This window comes from Staurois parvus, unplaced genomic scaffold (assembly GCF_062004578.1).
Source record: "Staurois parvus isolate SC_StPar_1 unplaced genomic scaffold, SC_StPar_1.0 ptg000129l, whole genome shotgun sequence".
NCBI classification, from domain to species: Eukaryota; Metazoa; Chordata; class Amphibia; order Anura; family Ranidae; genus Staurois; species Staurois parvus.
Window position 1 is genome coordinate 5,181,401 of NW_028317925.1, and position 13,215 is coordinate 5,194,615.

The window sequence follows — 13,215 nt, forward strand, 5'->3', positions numbered from 1 at the left end:
CTGATTGGAGGGAAGGGACAAGCTCCCCTTTACACAGCTCACAGGAACAGAGCTGAGGCTGTCAATCATAAGCTGTGTGTTGGAGATTCCTCCCGTCACCTTTTTTTCTCTTGGTGTCATTAAAACGTTTTAGAGGTGGTTCATATTGGAAGCAGCGGACAGAAATTACACTTAGTGCTCATAATTGAGAGTACACACTATAGAGGGATATGCTTTGTTCATACTTAATGTCCGAGGTTTACAACCACTGTAACTTTAAACTGATCCTGGTATAAATTTTTTAGTGCCAGCGATGGACTTTCCTGCACAAGTGATCCCAAGGGCTCCACAGCCACCCAATCACTTTTTACAGGAGTCAGAAGGCCAACCCTCCTGTCTCTTCCATTGCCAGGCTCTCCTGTTCCACTGAGCCCAGGACTGCTATAATTGGTCGGGCCAACTGCACACAGAGGAGAGGGAGGAACCTCCATTCCTCCCTCATGTCTGAGACTAATGAAGCCGGAAGTGACAAGGATTTCATCACTTTTACTTTCAGTATTGTGTTTACCTGTCCATCAAAGCCAGGGAAGCAGCCAATCAAACTGATATCAATTTGATTGGCTGCTTTGGAGGACAGAGGAGGGATCAGGGGGTCTAATCAACCACTGATCTTTCTATAAAGAGTACCTGTCACTTCATAATGTGGACTTAGACAGTAGTACAGAAGGTTTTATATACTCCTCACTTTGTTAGAAAGTTTCCTTTTACTGCTGCCTGCGTGCCTGTTGGGCGGTCTTCCTATCTGTCATATAGACAGAAGGTGTGGTGATTTTTTTTTTTTTCCCTTTAGTTTCTATTCTAACATTTGCCCAATACAGGAAATGGGGTGATTAACCCTCTTTCTGTTCTATCTCACCAGCAGTAAAATTTGACAGAACAACCACACTGAAAGTAACTGGAAATGGGGTTATTATTATACAGGATTTATATAGCGCCAACCGTTTACACATTGATTCCTCCTGTATTGAAACTGCATTGTCTGCCCTCATGTTGTAAAGTAGAGGGTCTTGCTCACTAGAGCTTACACTCTAGGAGAGAGGGTCAAGAGATACAAAAGGTAATAACTGTGGGGAATGAACTGATGGGAGAAATGAAGTGCAGTTGTTAGGTGGAGACGGGATAGGCCTCTCTGAAGAGAAGGGTTTTCAGAGATGGTCTAAAAGTAGGACAGATTGGGGTAGGGAGTTCCATAGAATGGGAGAGGCTCAGGAGAAGTCCTGGAGGCAAGCATGGGAGGAGGCGACAAGGGAGCTAGAGAACAGGGGGTCTTGGGAGGAACAAATAACAATTTGGTATTTTGAGAGAAGGTTAGTGATGTTAAAAGTGGAACTCCAGCTAAAACGCACAAATAAAAATAGTTAAATCTTGTGTGAGGGTTTTATTGTGGTCTTTTTTTCCTACTAAGGAGATCTCTTTTCTTATCCTGTGTGAGCACTGGGACAAAAAGTATCTCTAATAAGGACATGGTAATAAGAGATCATGACAAAAATCCTAACCGTTTTACTCTTCACTAAAATCTACTTTCATTATTTTACATGTTCCTATTCCCCTTTTCTTTTTCATTGAGCACACATAAAGTGTAAGGAAATCTACATAAAAGGGACAATGTCTACTATAAAAACGTAAAGCATAGAACAAATGGGCACAAAACCAAAAGGTAATGAGTCAAAAATGTATTTAAAGTGATTCTGAACTCAAAAGTTTTTTTCTTTTTTTTAACCTTAAAAGTGGTAGTAAACTTATTTGAAGAAAGGAAAAAAAAGTTTCCTCCTGCAAGGTAATATCATAATGTGCTATGATGCATTGTATAATGGCACATTATGTGAAACTTCCCTTAAAACGAAGCACTTCAACGGCACGCTGTCACCGCTCACAGGGCTTCCATCTTCACCTCTTCTTTTTGGGTTCCCAAGCTGCATCTGCTTCAATGGCTGAGCCGCCGATGACATCACAACGGCACATGTGCATGGAAGTTTCAGCCACAGCACACAGCTCTGAAGGAACGGCACGGGTATTCCCGATCCTTCAGAGCGCATGCGCCAGTGATGTCACCACCTGCAGCTCTTTAGATTATCTCCTAAACAGTGCACATTTAGCAGGTATTCATTTTACCTACAGGTAAGCTTTAGTATAAGCTTACTTGTAGGTAAAAAGAGAAATGAGAGTTTACTCCCACTTTAAAGCGGCATTAACCATTAGCCGCCCGGCCAATGGCCGTTTGCGGCTTCAGATGTGTCTCTTCACTCCGGGTGCACGCCATTTGGCGTGCTCCCGCACATGCGCAGTTTGCGCTAATGCAGAGCGGCGCAGCAGTGCGATCTGTCACCGGCCGTGCACCTCGGACACGGCCGATGACAGATCCGAGTACTGGCTCCCGTTGCTGGTACCATGTGACCTGCTGTGACCAATCACAGCAGGTCACATGACAGTTGTATACAATGGATGGCTTCGTTCATGATGCCATCCATTGTATACTAGTGCCTAGCTGTGAATGGTCACAGCTAATCACATGCACATGTCATGTGATTAGCTGTGACCAAATCACAGCTAAGCACAAAAAAAAAAAAAAAAAGAAAAGCTGAATGAATCGATTTCAATCAGTTAAATGCTTGCTTATAGCAAAGTAATTCTTTGCTATAAGCAAATTGTGTGTAAAAAAACAAAAAACAAAATACTGATCACTTCCCCAAAGTAGTACAATGTTATTATGGTAACATTGTACTACTTTGGTCATAGTAAAATATGAAAATAAATCTTAAAAAAAATAAAAACAAATGTAATAAAAAATTAAATATAATAAAAAAATAAAAAAAATATATATATATTTTTTTTTTCATACTGTCACCAGTCAGTGTCCCTGTTAACCGCCATGCCAGTTATATGATGACGCTGTACTGCACTGGTGACAGTATGTAAAAAAAAAATAGTGAAAATAATTTTTTTAATTTTTTAATTTTCCGAAAAAATACAACTTCAAAAAACTCGCCATGCCTCTTATGAAGTACGTCGGACTGTCTGCTATGCAAAAAGGGGTCATTTGTGGGATATCTGTACTATTCTGACATTCTTGGACCTCAAGAAATTAGATTGGCTGTCAGTACTTCAGGATTGATCAATATTCAGATATATACCATAGTTTGTGAACTCTATAACCTTCCTACAAACTAAATAATACATCCTAATTTGGGTTATTTTCACCAAAGACATGTAGCAGAATACATCTCGGCCTAAATTTATGAAGAACAATTATTTATTTGTAAACTTTTATAACAGAAACAAAGAAAAATGTTTTTTTTTTCAAAATTTTTGGTCTTTTTTTGTTAATTTAGCAAAAAATAAAAACCCCAGCGGTGATTAAATACCACCAAAAGAAAGCTCTAGTTGTGTGAAGAAAATGATAAAATTTTAGTTTGGGTACAATGTTGTATGACCGCGCAATTGTCATTCAAAGTGTGAGAGCGCTGAAACCTGAAAAATGGCCTGGGCAGGAAGGTGTAAAATTGCCCGGTATTGAAACGGTTAAACCAAAAACCTAAAATGTAATACATTGCAGCTTATCAATCATTAGATGTGGTGGCTGCAATAGTTTCCATTTTTAGGATTTTTTTTCCCTATGTTTTCTTTTGGTGATCTGGCCAGTAACACACCCCATGTATCGGAGTGCCTTTGTTAGCAGCATTGTCAGTCTGGTGGGGAGGAGTGTTAGCTGGAGTTTGGCTTCAATTTGTTAGTGTATTTAAATCTACTAATACATCTAACACTATATAAGCAGAGCCAACAAACGGGGTTTTTTCCTTTTGGGATAAATGTTTTACATAAATAAATCTGGTCGTTGTAAACAACCCTGTCACTGCTGAATGGTTTGTCTCATCGCAGTAACTGATACAATCTGCAAGAGAGCTTCTTCTTTTGAAGAAGAGACTTACTGATAGGATCACCTGGTGAACATAAAAGAGAGCCTAAAAAAGAAAACTAATTCAGCTATCACATCTAAGAATTGGCAACCGAAAATATAAGATTTGCTTTCGGGTTTAATACTGCTTTAATGAATTCTCTACAGTAAGGGTAAAAAAAACCTTCCAATACCCCCCAGCCCCCCCTCCCATCCCTTACTACCTGAGTGCTCTCATGCTCCAGCGCTGTTCTGGCTGCAGTGCTAGAAAATTTCCTTTTACTGCTGCCTGTGTACCTGTTGGGCGGTCTTCCTATCTGTCATATAGGCAGAAGGTGTGGTGATTCTTTTTTTTCCCCTTAGTTTCTATTCTAACATTTGCCCAATAGACAGGAAATGGGGTGATTAACCCTCTTTCTGTTCTATCTCACCAGCAGTAAAATTTGACAGAACAACCACACTGAAAGTAACTGGAAATGGGGTTATTATTATACAGGATTTATATAGCGCCAACCGTTTACACATTGATTCCTCCTGTATTGAAACTGTGTTGTCTGCCCTCATGTTGTAAAGTAGATGGTCTTGCTCACTAGAGCTTACACTCTAGGAGGGAGTGGAGTCTTACAGGAGACTGTGGGAGCCATAGCCTCCTGCTGCTGTCCGTCAAATCCATGAGGAGGAAGTAGGGGGCATGGCTGATTCACGTTGTGTAAGTCTATGGTTGCATACAGTCCAGCTTGGCAGCACACCATGGGTGCCACCATAGCACATGGCTTGCTAAGGGGGAACCTGGATGAAGAAGCAGCAGACAGTGTAGGACTCCAGAAAAGGAGGATTGGGGCTACTCTGTGCAATGTTGTTGCACAGAGCAGATAGGTATAAGGCTTTAAAAAAAAATAAATAAATAAAACCCTTTATCACTTTATTGTTCGGAATTCTAACACATTAAAGCAGACAACGCGTTTTGGGGGCAACAGAACTCTCTCTTTATCAGAGCTACAAAACATAACGAATGAAAAATATTCTATTAAAAAAATTGCTAAAAATATGCACAGACACACTGTATATACACTTTTATTTAGAAATATCTATTTCATATCTATATATGTTTTTATCCATTTTTTTCATGTGGCTAGAACAGTAACTTGGAAAATATGGTTAAAATATTAAAGTTTAATAACTGATATTTGGCTTACTGCACTTACCTTCTCATTCTGATCCCTGTGATTTATGTTTCACATGTAGTGTATGTGGACAAAATGCCTGGTGACGCAGTGTGATATTTTCACAGAACTGCAGAAATGGTTTTATTTTATAAACTTTAAATCTTCTGTTGTATGTTACAAAAAAACTGTGTGATGATAGAATCTATTAGAACTGAATGGTTAGCTAATTACGACTGCTTTTGGTTATCCTGTCATCTGTTTTATGTCCAACAGCTTTCTCACAACATTATGATTATGATTTGCTGGTAATTGGTGGAGGATCTGGAGGTCTCGCATGTGCTAAAGAAGGTATGACTCCAGTGTTTGTAGCTGATGAATTTAGCATCTGGTTAAAAAAAGTATTTTATTTTCCCCTTTTTGCCCAAACTGTGGATCAGTCATGTAATTGCACTTAACGCTGTAAAGCTTTGATGAATCTTGAACTAGCAGTCATGTCCTCATTAATAGTTGAAGCTGACCAGTAATACTCTTCTAACAGTAATACAATACTTTGTAGTTTAGAGCCCAAGAAAAGTCAGCTTTCCAGTATTTTCATAGTCTTACCTCCATTTTTCCTGTTACAGCAGTTTTTTTTAGGCTATCTTAATATGACTATGCAGTCTAATATGCACCATCTAGTAAGGGTGGTGAGGGTAGTGCAGGAAGGCCTAGAGAGTTGGTGGTAGTAGGGGATTCTATAATCAGAAGGACTGATAGAGTAATGTATTGCCAGGATTGCCTCAACTAAATGGTTTGCTGTCTCCCTGGTGCCAGGGTTCATCATGTGGTGGACGGGGTTGATAAATTACTGGGAGGGGCTGGGCATGACTCAGCTGTCTTGCTCTATGGTGGAACCAATGACAGGATACATGGAAGGTGAAGGTTCTTTAAGAATCAATTTAAAAAAAAGTTGAAGGGAAGGACCGCCAAGGTGATATTCTCTGAAATATTACCTGTGCCATGCACAACACAGGAAAGACGGGGGATTAGAGACCTGACTGCATGGCTGAAGACCTGGTGTAAAAGGGAAGGCTTTGGGTTTCTAGAGCACTGGACTAGTTTTCCCCTTTCGTCTTTCAGGACAGCACCTTGAGAGACCTCGGCTCCTCCCCACCTGAGGAAACACCTCCACCCAAAATAAAAGTTCTCCACTCCCCTCCGACCTCAGTTCAGGTGTTTCCTCCGGTGGGGAGACACGGGAGGAGGCGCAAGGTGCTGTCAGGTAGACAAGCAGGGGAGACGAGGTTTTCATTGGGGTGCAACCTATGTGCTAAAGATGGTTTGTACCTGAATGGAAGGTGACCTGCTGTTCCCAAGTTACAAACAACCATTGGAAATAGTACTATAATGCAAGATGTAAGGCGAGCGCAAAGAATAGAATAGCTGGTAGCACAGTATAGGCAAGGTAACAAACCCACAATATATCAATACAAATGTAAGTGCAGTGCTAAAACTAAGTGTCAGATGCAATCATAAAGTGCTTACGTGAATATAGTGATCATATGATATCAGAGTGACATAAATCTTATAAATCATATCAAATCATATAAAATCTGTATCACTACAAATCCCAGCAATAATTAAACGGTGAATACGAATAGTCCGTGGCATTACAGGTCACAGAATTGCCAGGTGATGCGTGAGTGCTCTTCAGCTAATGAAGAAATCCGTGGAACCAGGGTGGATTTGATTTAAATCACAATTTAAATCACTAGTCAGTAAGGCTTGATTTAAATCATAGTTTTCTACATAGACTAATGCAGGCCATAGACGGGGAGAAAAACGGCCGATTTTTCTTTAAAAAAATGAAAAATCGGTCGTTCAAGCGGCCGACGTTACCAGCAATGGTAAAAAAAAATCGGTCGATTTTCATCCCCTCTACAGCCGGCAAAAAGTGTCCCTGCAGAGAGCTCCGCTATTTCTTTGACAGTTCTTTGACATTTATAGCGGTTGCAACAATGTATCTATTTGTATCCATTTAGGATACAGATGTTTTTATTCGGAAACAAACAGATACATTGTTGCACCCGCTGTAAATGTCAAGGAACTGTCAAAGAAATAGCGGAGCTCTCTGCAGGGACACTTTTTGCCGGACTGGAATTCCTCTTATTTTTCATCTTCTTCTTCATCCTCTTCTTCTTCTTCTTCATCCTCTTCTTCTTCTTCTTCATCCTCTTCTTCTTCTTCTTCATCCTCTTCTTCTTCTTCTTCATCCTCTTCTTCCTCTTCCTTCTCCTCCTTCCCCTTCTCCTCCTTCTCCTTCTCCTTCCTCTTCCTCTTCTTTTTGTCTTCCTCTTGCAGGTCACTGCTCATGCGCAGATTTTTTTTATCGGTAATTGCCGCGAAAATCGGCCGATCGGCAAAATCGGCCAATTTTTTTTCCACTTTACGATAAAAAAAATCTGCCAAAATACCGAAAAACGGCCGAACAAATAGCCCACTAACGATCCGAAAATCGGCGGATTTTATTTTCGGCCGAAAAATCGGCCGATTTTCGACCCATCTATGGCCCCCATAATTCTTGCTGGTATAACTTTAATATGCAAGTAGATGAAGATTTTTAGAATAACTTTTCATATTAGTTTTTTTATCCCCAGTTTAATAGGTTAATCATTCATATTTGGACAACTTTTCTGTTGTATTTAGGAAGGAGAAAAATAATCATTACCTTAATAATAACAATTTAAATAGATTTATCCAACTGAAACAATAACACTACAGCATATGTTATTTGCTTAAACATCCATGTTTGGTAACTAATTTGGCTAAACAAAATATATATATTTTAAGAAACTTAGACTGTCACCCCTTCCTCCTCACACTTAGTTTCACTTTCTTCTTGTGCAGATCTATTCCACTCCAAACAATCAGAAAAATATTGTTTCTATTCTATTCACTGAACTTCTTGAAACTTAGCACTGAAGGGGTGCTCCTCAAAAAGCATTTTATTCAAAAAAATCTGATTTAAATAAAAAAAATCTGATTTTTTTTTTAAATTTTTTTAAAAAATCGTTGATTTTTATCCACCCTGCGTGGAACTACAAGGTGCAGCAATACCAGATGGGATACTCAAGTGCTTTGAGAGGTGAGGTGGGAGGAAGTAGAGAGGGGACGTTGCTGGAAGTGGCAGAAGAGGAGCCCTTATTCTGGAGAAGTCTGGTCCCTGCTCATGGGTTTCTGAGACCCCCCCTATAAGGATCAGTACAAACACTATTATACCAGTAGCGTTCTGGTGAGTGCACATCCATATAAGGTGGCGAATTTCCATATTGGATCATGAGCGCTTTTGAGTAGGCAGGTAGTTACTGGGCGGGACCCCGTGATTGACATCCGCGGTTGTGAATTGCGACGCGCGTGCCCCCTACCCGAAAATGCTAAATCACGTATATATACACGTAATTTTGCGCACAGGTAGCGCCCTGAGGGTCAGCATGACTACCTGGCAATTAGCATTACTAGAACGCGGGCACAGCAATAATAGCTCTAATATTTCTAATGACACGTTTTACTTAGGGCCTGTACACATTTACCAAACATTGTTCATTCAGACTATGTGAGGTGATCTGTGATTTTCCACACTGGATAAATCCGATCTCTGCTGAGACACATACAAAACAATGTTTTCCAGGTGCTCCATTCACATGACCGCACTAGTGTGATGCACTTATGCATCAGACATAAAAGTGAATTTGGGGAGCAGTACAATGTGCTCTTTACAATTTTTTTTTTTTCCTCTTATCGACACTGTACAAAGTTACACTGCATTCAAGTCCCTGCACTGCACCTTGTTGCATGTCTTGCATTTTTTTGCATCACATTGTACCACCCATCACACAAAAGTTGTGTGAACAGGATACATAGAAAGCAATTGTTTTCTATGTGGCCTTGCAGTGAATGGTGTTGATCAGTCACTACATATGGTGTGAACAGGCCCTAAAACCGAACCATAGGCAGATCTAAAACAACAATCAAGCCTTTTACGCATTCATTAATAAATCTTTAAATATAGTTTGTAAGTTTCCAAATTTCACTTGTGATCCTCTATACACTAGCACTCTCACCTCTGTACACTAGACTAGGAGGGACAATACTAGGAGCCAGTCAGGTGTGCACCAAAATACATGTGCTGAAAAAGAATATGCTAGCATCAGAAGAGAGAAGGGGGGGTAATAAAGAGTGGGGGGAAGAGAATACCAAATGGCTTTTTTTTTAATTTCCTAGAGTTCAACTCCATTGTACAGTTATACTTTTGTGCTACAAATCCTACATGGATTCCCCCCTACCTCCTATCTGATATACAGTACCTGAACACATGCCTAAGATGCATAGCTGACCTCCTTTACGCTGCTCAATTTTCCATGGTGCCAGGCATGTTTATTTATTGCAGGTACTTACATAGGACAAAATATGGAAACATTACATGATTTGCAGGTGTGGTAAAATTGACAACACATTTTGCATTGAAAGAAGAAGTGATGTAAGATTCTTTTGCTTCTGCTGTATGATGAGACACCTACAGTGAAGGAAGTAAGTATTTGATCCCCTGCTGATTTTGAATGTTTGCCCACTCACAAAGAAATGATCAGTCTAAAAATTGAATGGTAGGTGTATTGTAACACTGAGAGACAGAATAGCAACAAAAAATTCAAAAGAAATGCATGTCTAACAAATTATGCACTGATTTGCATGTTCATGAGGGAAATAAGTATTTGATCCACTTCACAAAACATGACTTAGTACTTGGTGGCAAATCCCCTGTTGACAATCACAGAGGTCAGATGTTTCCTGTAGTTGGCCACCAGGTTTGCACACATCTCAGGAGGGATTTTGGCCCACTCCTCTTGGCAGATCCTCTCCAAGCCATTAAGGTTTGGTGGCTGACGTTTGGCAACTCAAACTTCCAGCTCCCTCCACAGATTTTCTTTTTTCAAAAAACAGTTACATTGACAGAAATAGATCCAGACAGAAAATATACAAAACCAGTAGGCATAAACACATCTTAGCACTATGATGTTGCTACGCTCATAGGTCAGGTAGAGCAGTTGAATAATGGCCCATGGCCTACGACTGCATACATAATAAAGTACTTCTAGATTAGGAATACGTGTAACCAACAGATGAATTGACCTTTAAGGCATATAGTGCATACATAGTGCTTATTATAGACAAGGAGAATTCAAGAAAAGAAGGGGGGGGGGAACACAAGAATAAAGAAAAGAACAAATAGAGAGAAATGAGACTAGAGCATAGATGCAGCTAAAACTAAATAAACTGTGATATATAAAACAGTATACTCATACATTCACATCATGGAGGATAAACATACTTGTCCAACAAGACCATTTCAGGTCAAATTTCCCCACATTTTGAAACTGAAGAGCCACCTCTCTTTCACAAATATAATTCAAATTAACTCTATGAATTACTTCTAAGATATTGGCAATCTTCACTAATTTCCAAACAGCAGTAATAGACATTCTAGCAGCGATAAGTATATGGCCAACAATTGTTCTATACTGAGCAGGAAATAAGTGTAATGTAACATTGAGAAACGCTAGATGAGGCACTGGGCTAGTTGTCATCCCAGAAACCCGTGAGATGAGTGCAAAGACCTCCTGCCAGAAATTTTGTAAGTAGGGGCATCCTCACAAAATATGGAGTAGATTGCCTTCCTCTCCACAATTCCTCCAGCAAAGGGGCGACACATTGGGGTACATTTTAGTGAGGTTATAAGGGGTAAGGTAGCTACAATAAAGAATTTTTTAGAGAGCAATTCCAATGATTTGTGCATTTAGTAATACTTAAATTATTGCCCAGCGCAGCCTCCCATTCATCTCTTGTGAAAGACTTATTAAGATCAGCTTCCCAGCTACTTATATTACGGGGAGTAGTGAGATCATTATAATGTAAATAATTGTAGAACCACGAGATCCCCTTTAGTCGGACAGGATTAGTCATGGCTTGCCAAAGTTTGGTGTCGATTTCAACCCATGTCTTCGGATGCACCCCATGATATCCTCTAAGCTGTAAAAAGGAGTGTAGACCTCTATTTGGGTTGGTATTCCCTATTTCAGTAAGAGCATTGTAGCCCAAATCCTGTAAAGGCCTGGTGTTGAGGTTAGGGATAAAGTGTTCATACGCTGAGAGGGGAATATCTATTTGGATCTTAGAGGAAGAGGAATTTAGTTTATTTACGCCAAATAACCATACCGCAAGCGATGCGGTAATGGATGGAGGAAATGTATTTGAGGAGTTTGGGATGGGCAGATGTAGCCAATACTAGAGCCTGAAGATCTCTTGTCAGGTGCTGCAGATTTCTCAATTTGTAAGCATAATTTGTCTGAAGGGGTGAACCACTCCGTAAGTTGGTCCAAAATAGAGGCATAGGAATAGTTGGAAAGCACCGAAAGGCCGATCCCTCCCCCCTCTTGATTTCCTCCCTTGCCATGTATAGTTTCTAATAGCCATGGGGGATAACGATTGGAATCGTTCGAAAATAGTATATTATTTTGGGAAGAACCAGCATCTTAAAAGCTGCTATTCTGCCTATCCAAGGTGTTTCAAATTTATCGAACGGCTGTAACTCTGCTAAAACAGACTGGTATATATTTCGAAATTATCCTTAAAGGTATTAGAAGCTGGAGATGAAATAAATATACCGAGGTAGTCTACTTTTTTCTGGGTCCAGCTTTAGGGGAATTTAGCTTTAAGCTCTTTTTAAAGGATTTTTCGGTATAGCTATCGGTAGGGCAGATGACTTCGTAATATTAAGTTTGTAATAAGAGACTGCACTGAAGGATTGCAAGGAGGAAGAAATTTCTGTAAGGGATTTCACTGGTTCAGTAACAGTAAGTATAACTTCGTCAGCAAATAAGCCAATTTTATGGAAAGTATCCGTAACTCGAATGCCCGAAATCTGTGTATTATCACGTATTGCCTTTGCTAATGGTTCCATTACTAGGAAGAAGATAATGGGAGATAGCTGGCGTGTTCCCTTAGTAATGCTAAAAGGTTCCGATATTGCATTGGACGTGAAAACTTGAGCAGTGGGGACTGTATAAAGTGCCACAATAGCCGATTTTATATATCCATTAATATCAAACTTGAGCAACGTAGCGTCTAAGTATCGCCAGTGAACCCCGTCAAAAGCTTTCTCGGTGTCCAAGGCCAAGAACACCACCTGTGATCCATGAGATTCGATTAAATGCATCAAATCCAGTATTCTACGAGTGCCATCCGTTGCCTGTCTACCTTTAACAAAGCCTACTTGATCAGCCCGAATCAGGAGAGGAGTTATACTAAGGAGGCGGATCACTAGAATTTTGGCATAAATTTTAAGATCAGTATTTAGTAATGAGATGGGCCTAAAGTTTTGTGGGCGGTCCGTAGGTTTCCCCGGTTTAGGTAGGGTAACAATGATAGCCTTTAACATTTACGGCGGAAATGTGGACTTAAGTATAGCTTCAGCAAATGTGCGTTTAAGATGGGGAACTAATATGGACTGATATTCCCTATAGTATTCATTTGAAAAACCGTCCGCACCCGGAGATTTCCCTTTTAGGTAATGCTTTGATTGCCTTGAAAATTTTGCTTTCCAAAGTGGCTTGATTGAGACCTTCCAGCTTTTGGAGATCTAATGTTGCAAAGACAACTTGTTCAAGAATTTATCAGTCAAATCTGGAGTAGGTTAGGGAGTGCAAGGATCATCCTTGAGGTTGTATAATTGGGAGTAGTAAGTGCGAAATGCTTCTGCTATTTTGTTAGGATGATAAGTTGGAGTATTAGAAATAGGATCTAAGAAAGAAGGTATTTTTGGATTTCATTTGTCTAGTTGTTAAGTATTTTGCTAGCATTTTGCCAGCTTTATTCCCTTGTGTATAAAATTTAGCTTTAGCCTTTTTTATGTTTTGACCGTGGCGCCCTAAAAGTAGAGCCCCAAGTTTTAGTCTAGTAGTTTGAAGCTCCTGAAGAGTGTCAGGGGATAAAGTTTGTTTATGTGAGTGTTCAAGTTTAGCTATCTGATCAATTGTGTCAGAAAAAATACGATTCCTATTCCGTTTAGCCTGCGATGCCAACTTC

At 39.8% G+C, this 13,215-nt stretch overlaps 1 protein-coding gene across 1 annotated transcript in view; it reads left to right on the top strand.

Annotated features, from left to right (window-relative positions):
* TXNRD2 (thioredoxin reductase 2) overlaps nucleotides 1-13,215 on the top strand; it is a 186,223-nt gene that overhangs the window by 1,991 nt on the left and 171,017 nt on the right. The window contains 1 exon segment of the mRNA XM_089672476.1: nucleotides 5,371-5,445. Within this exon segment, the coding sequence (XP_089528602.1) occupies nucleotides 5,371-5,445 (75 nt within the window).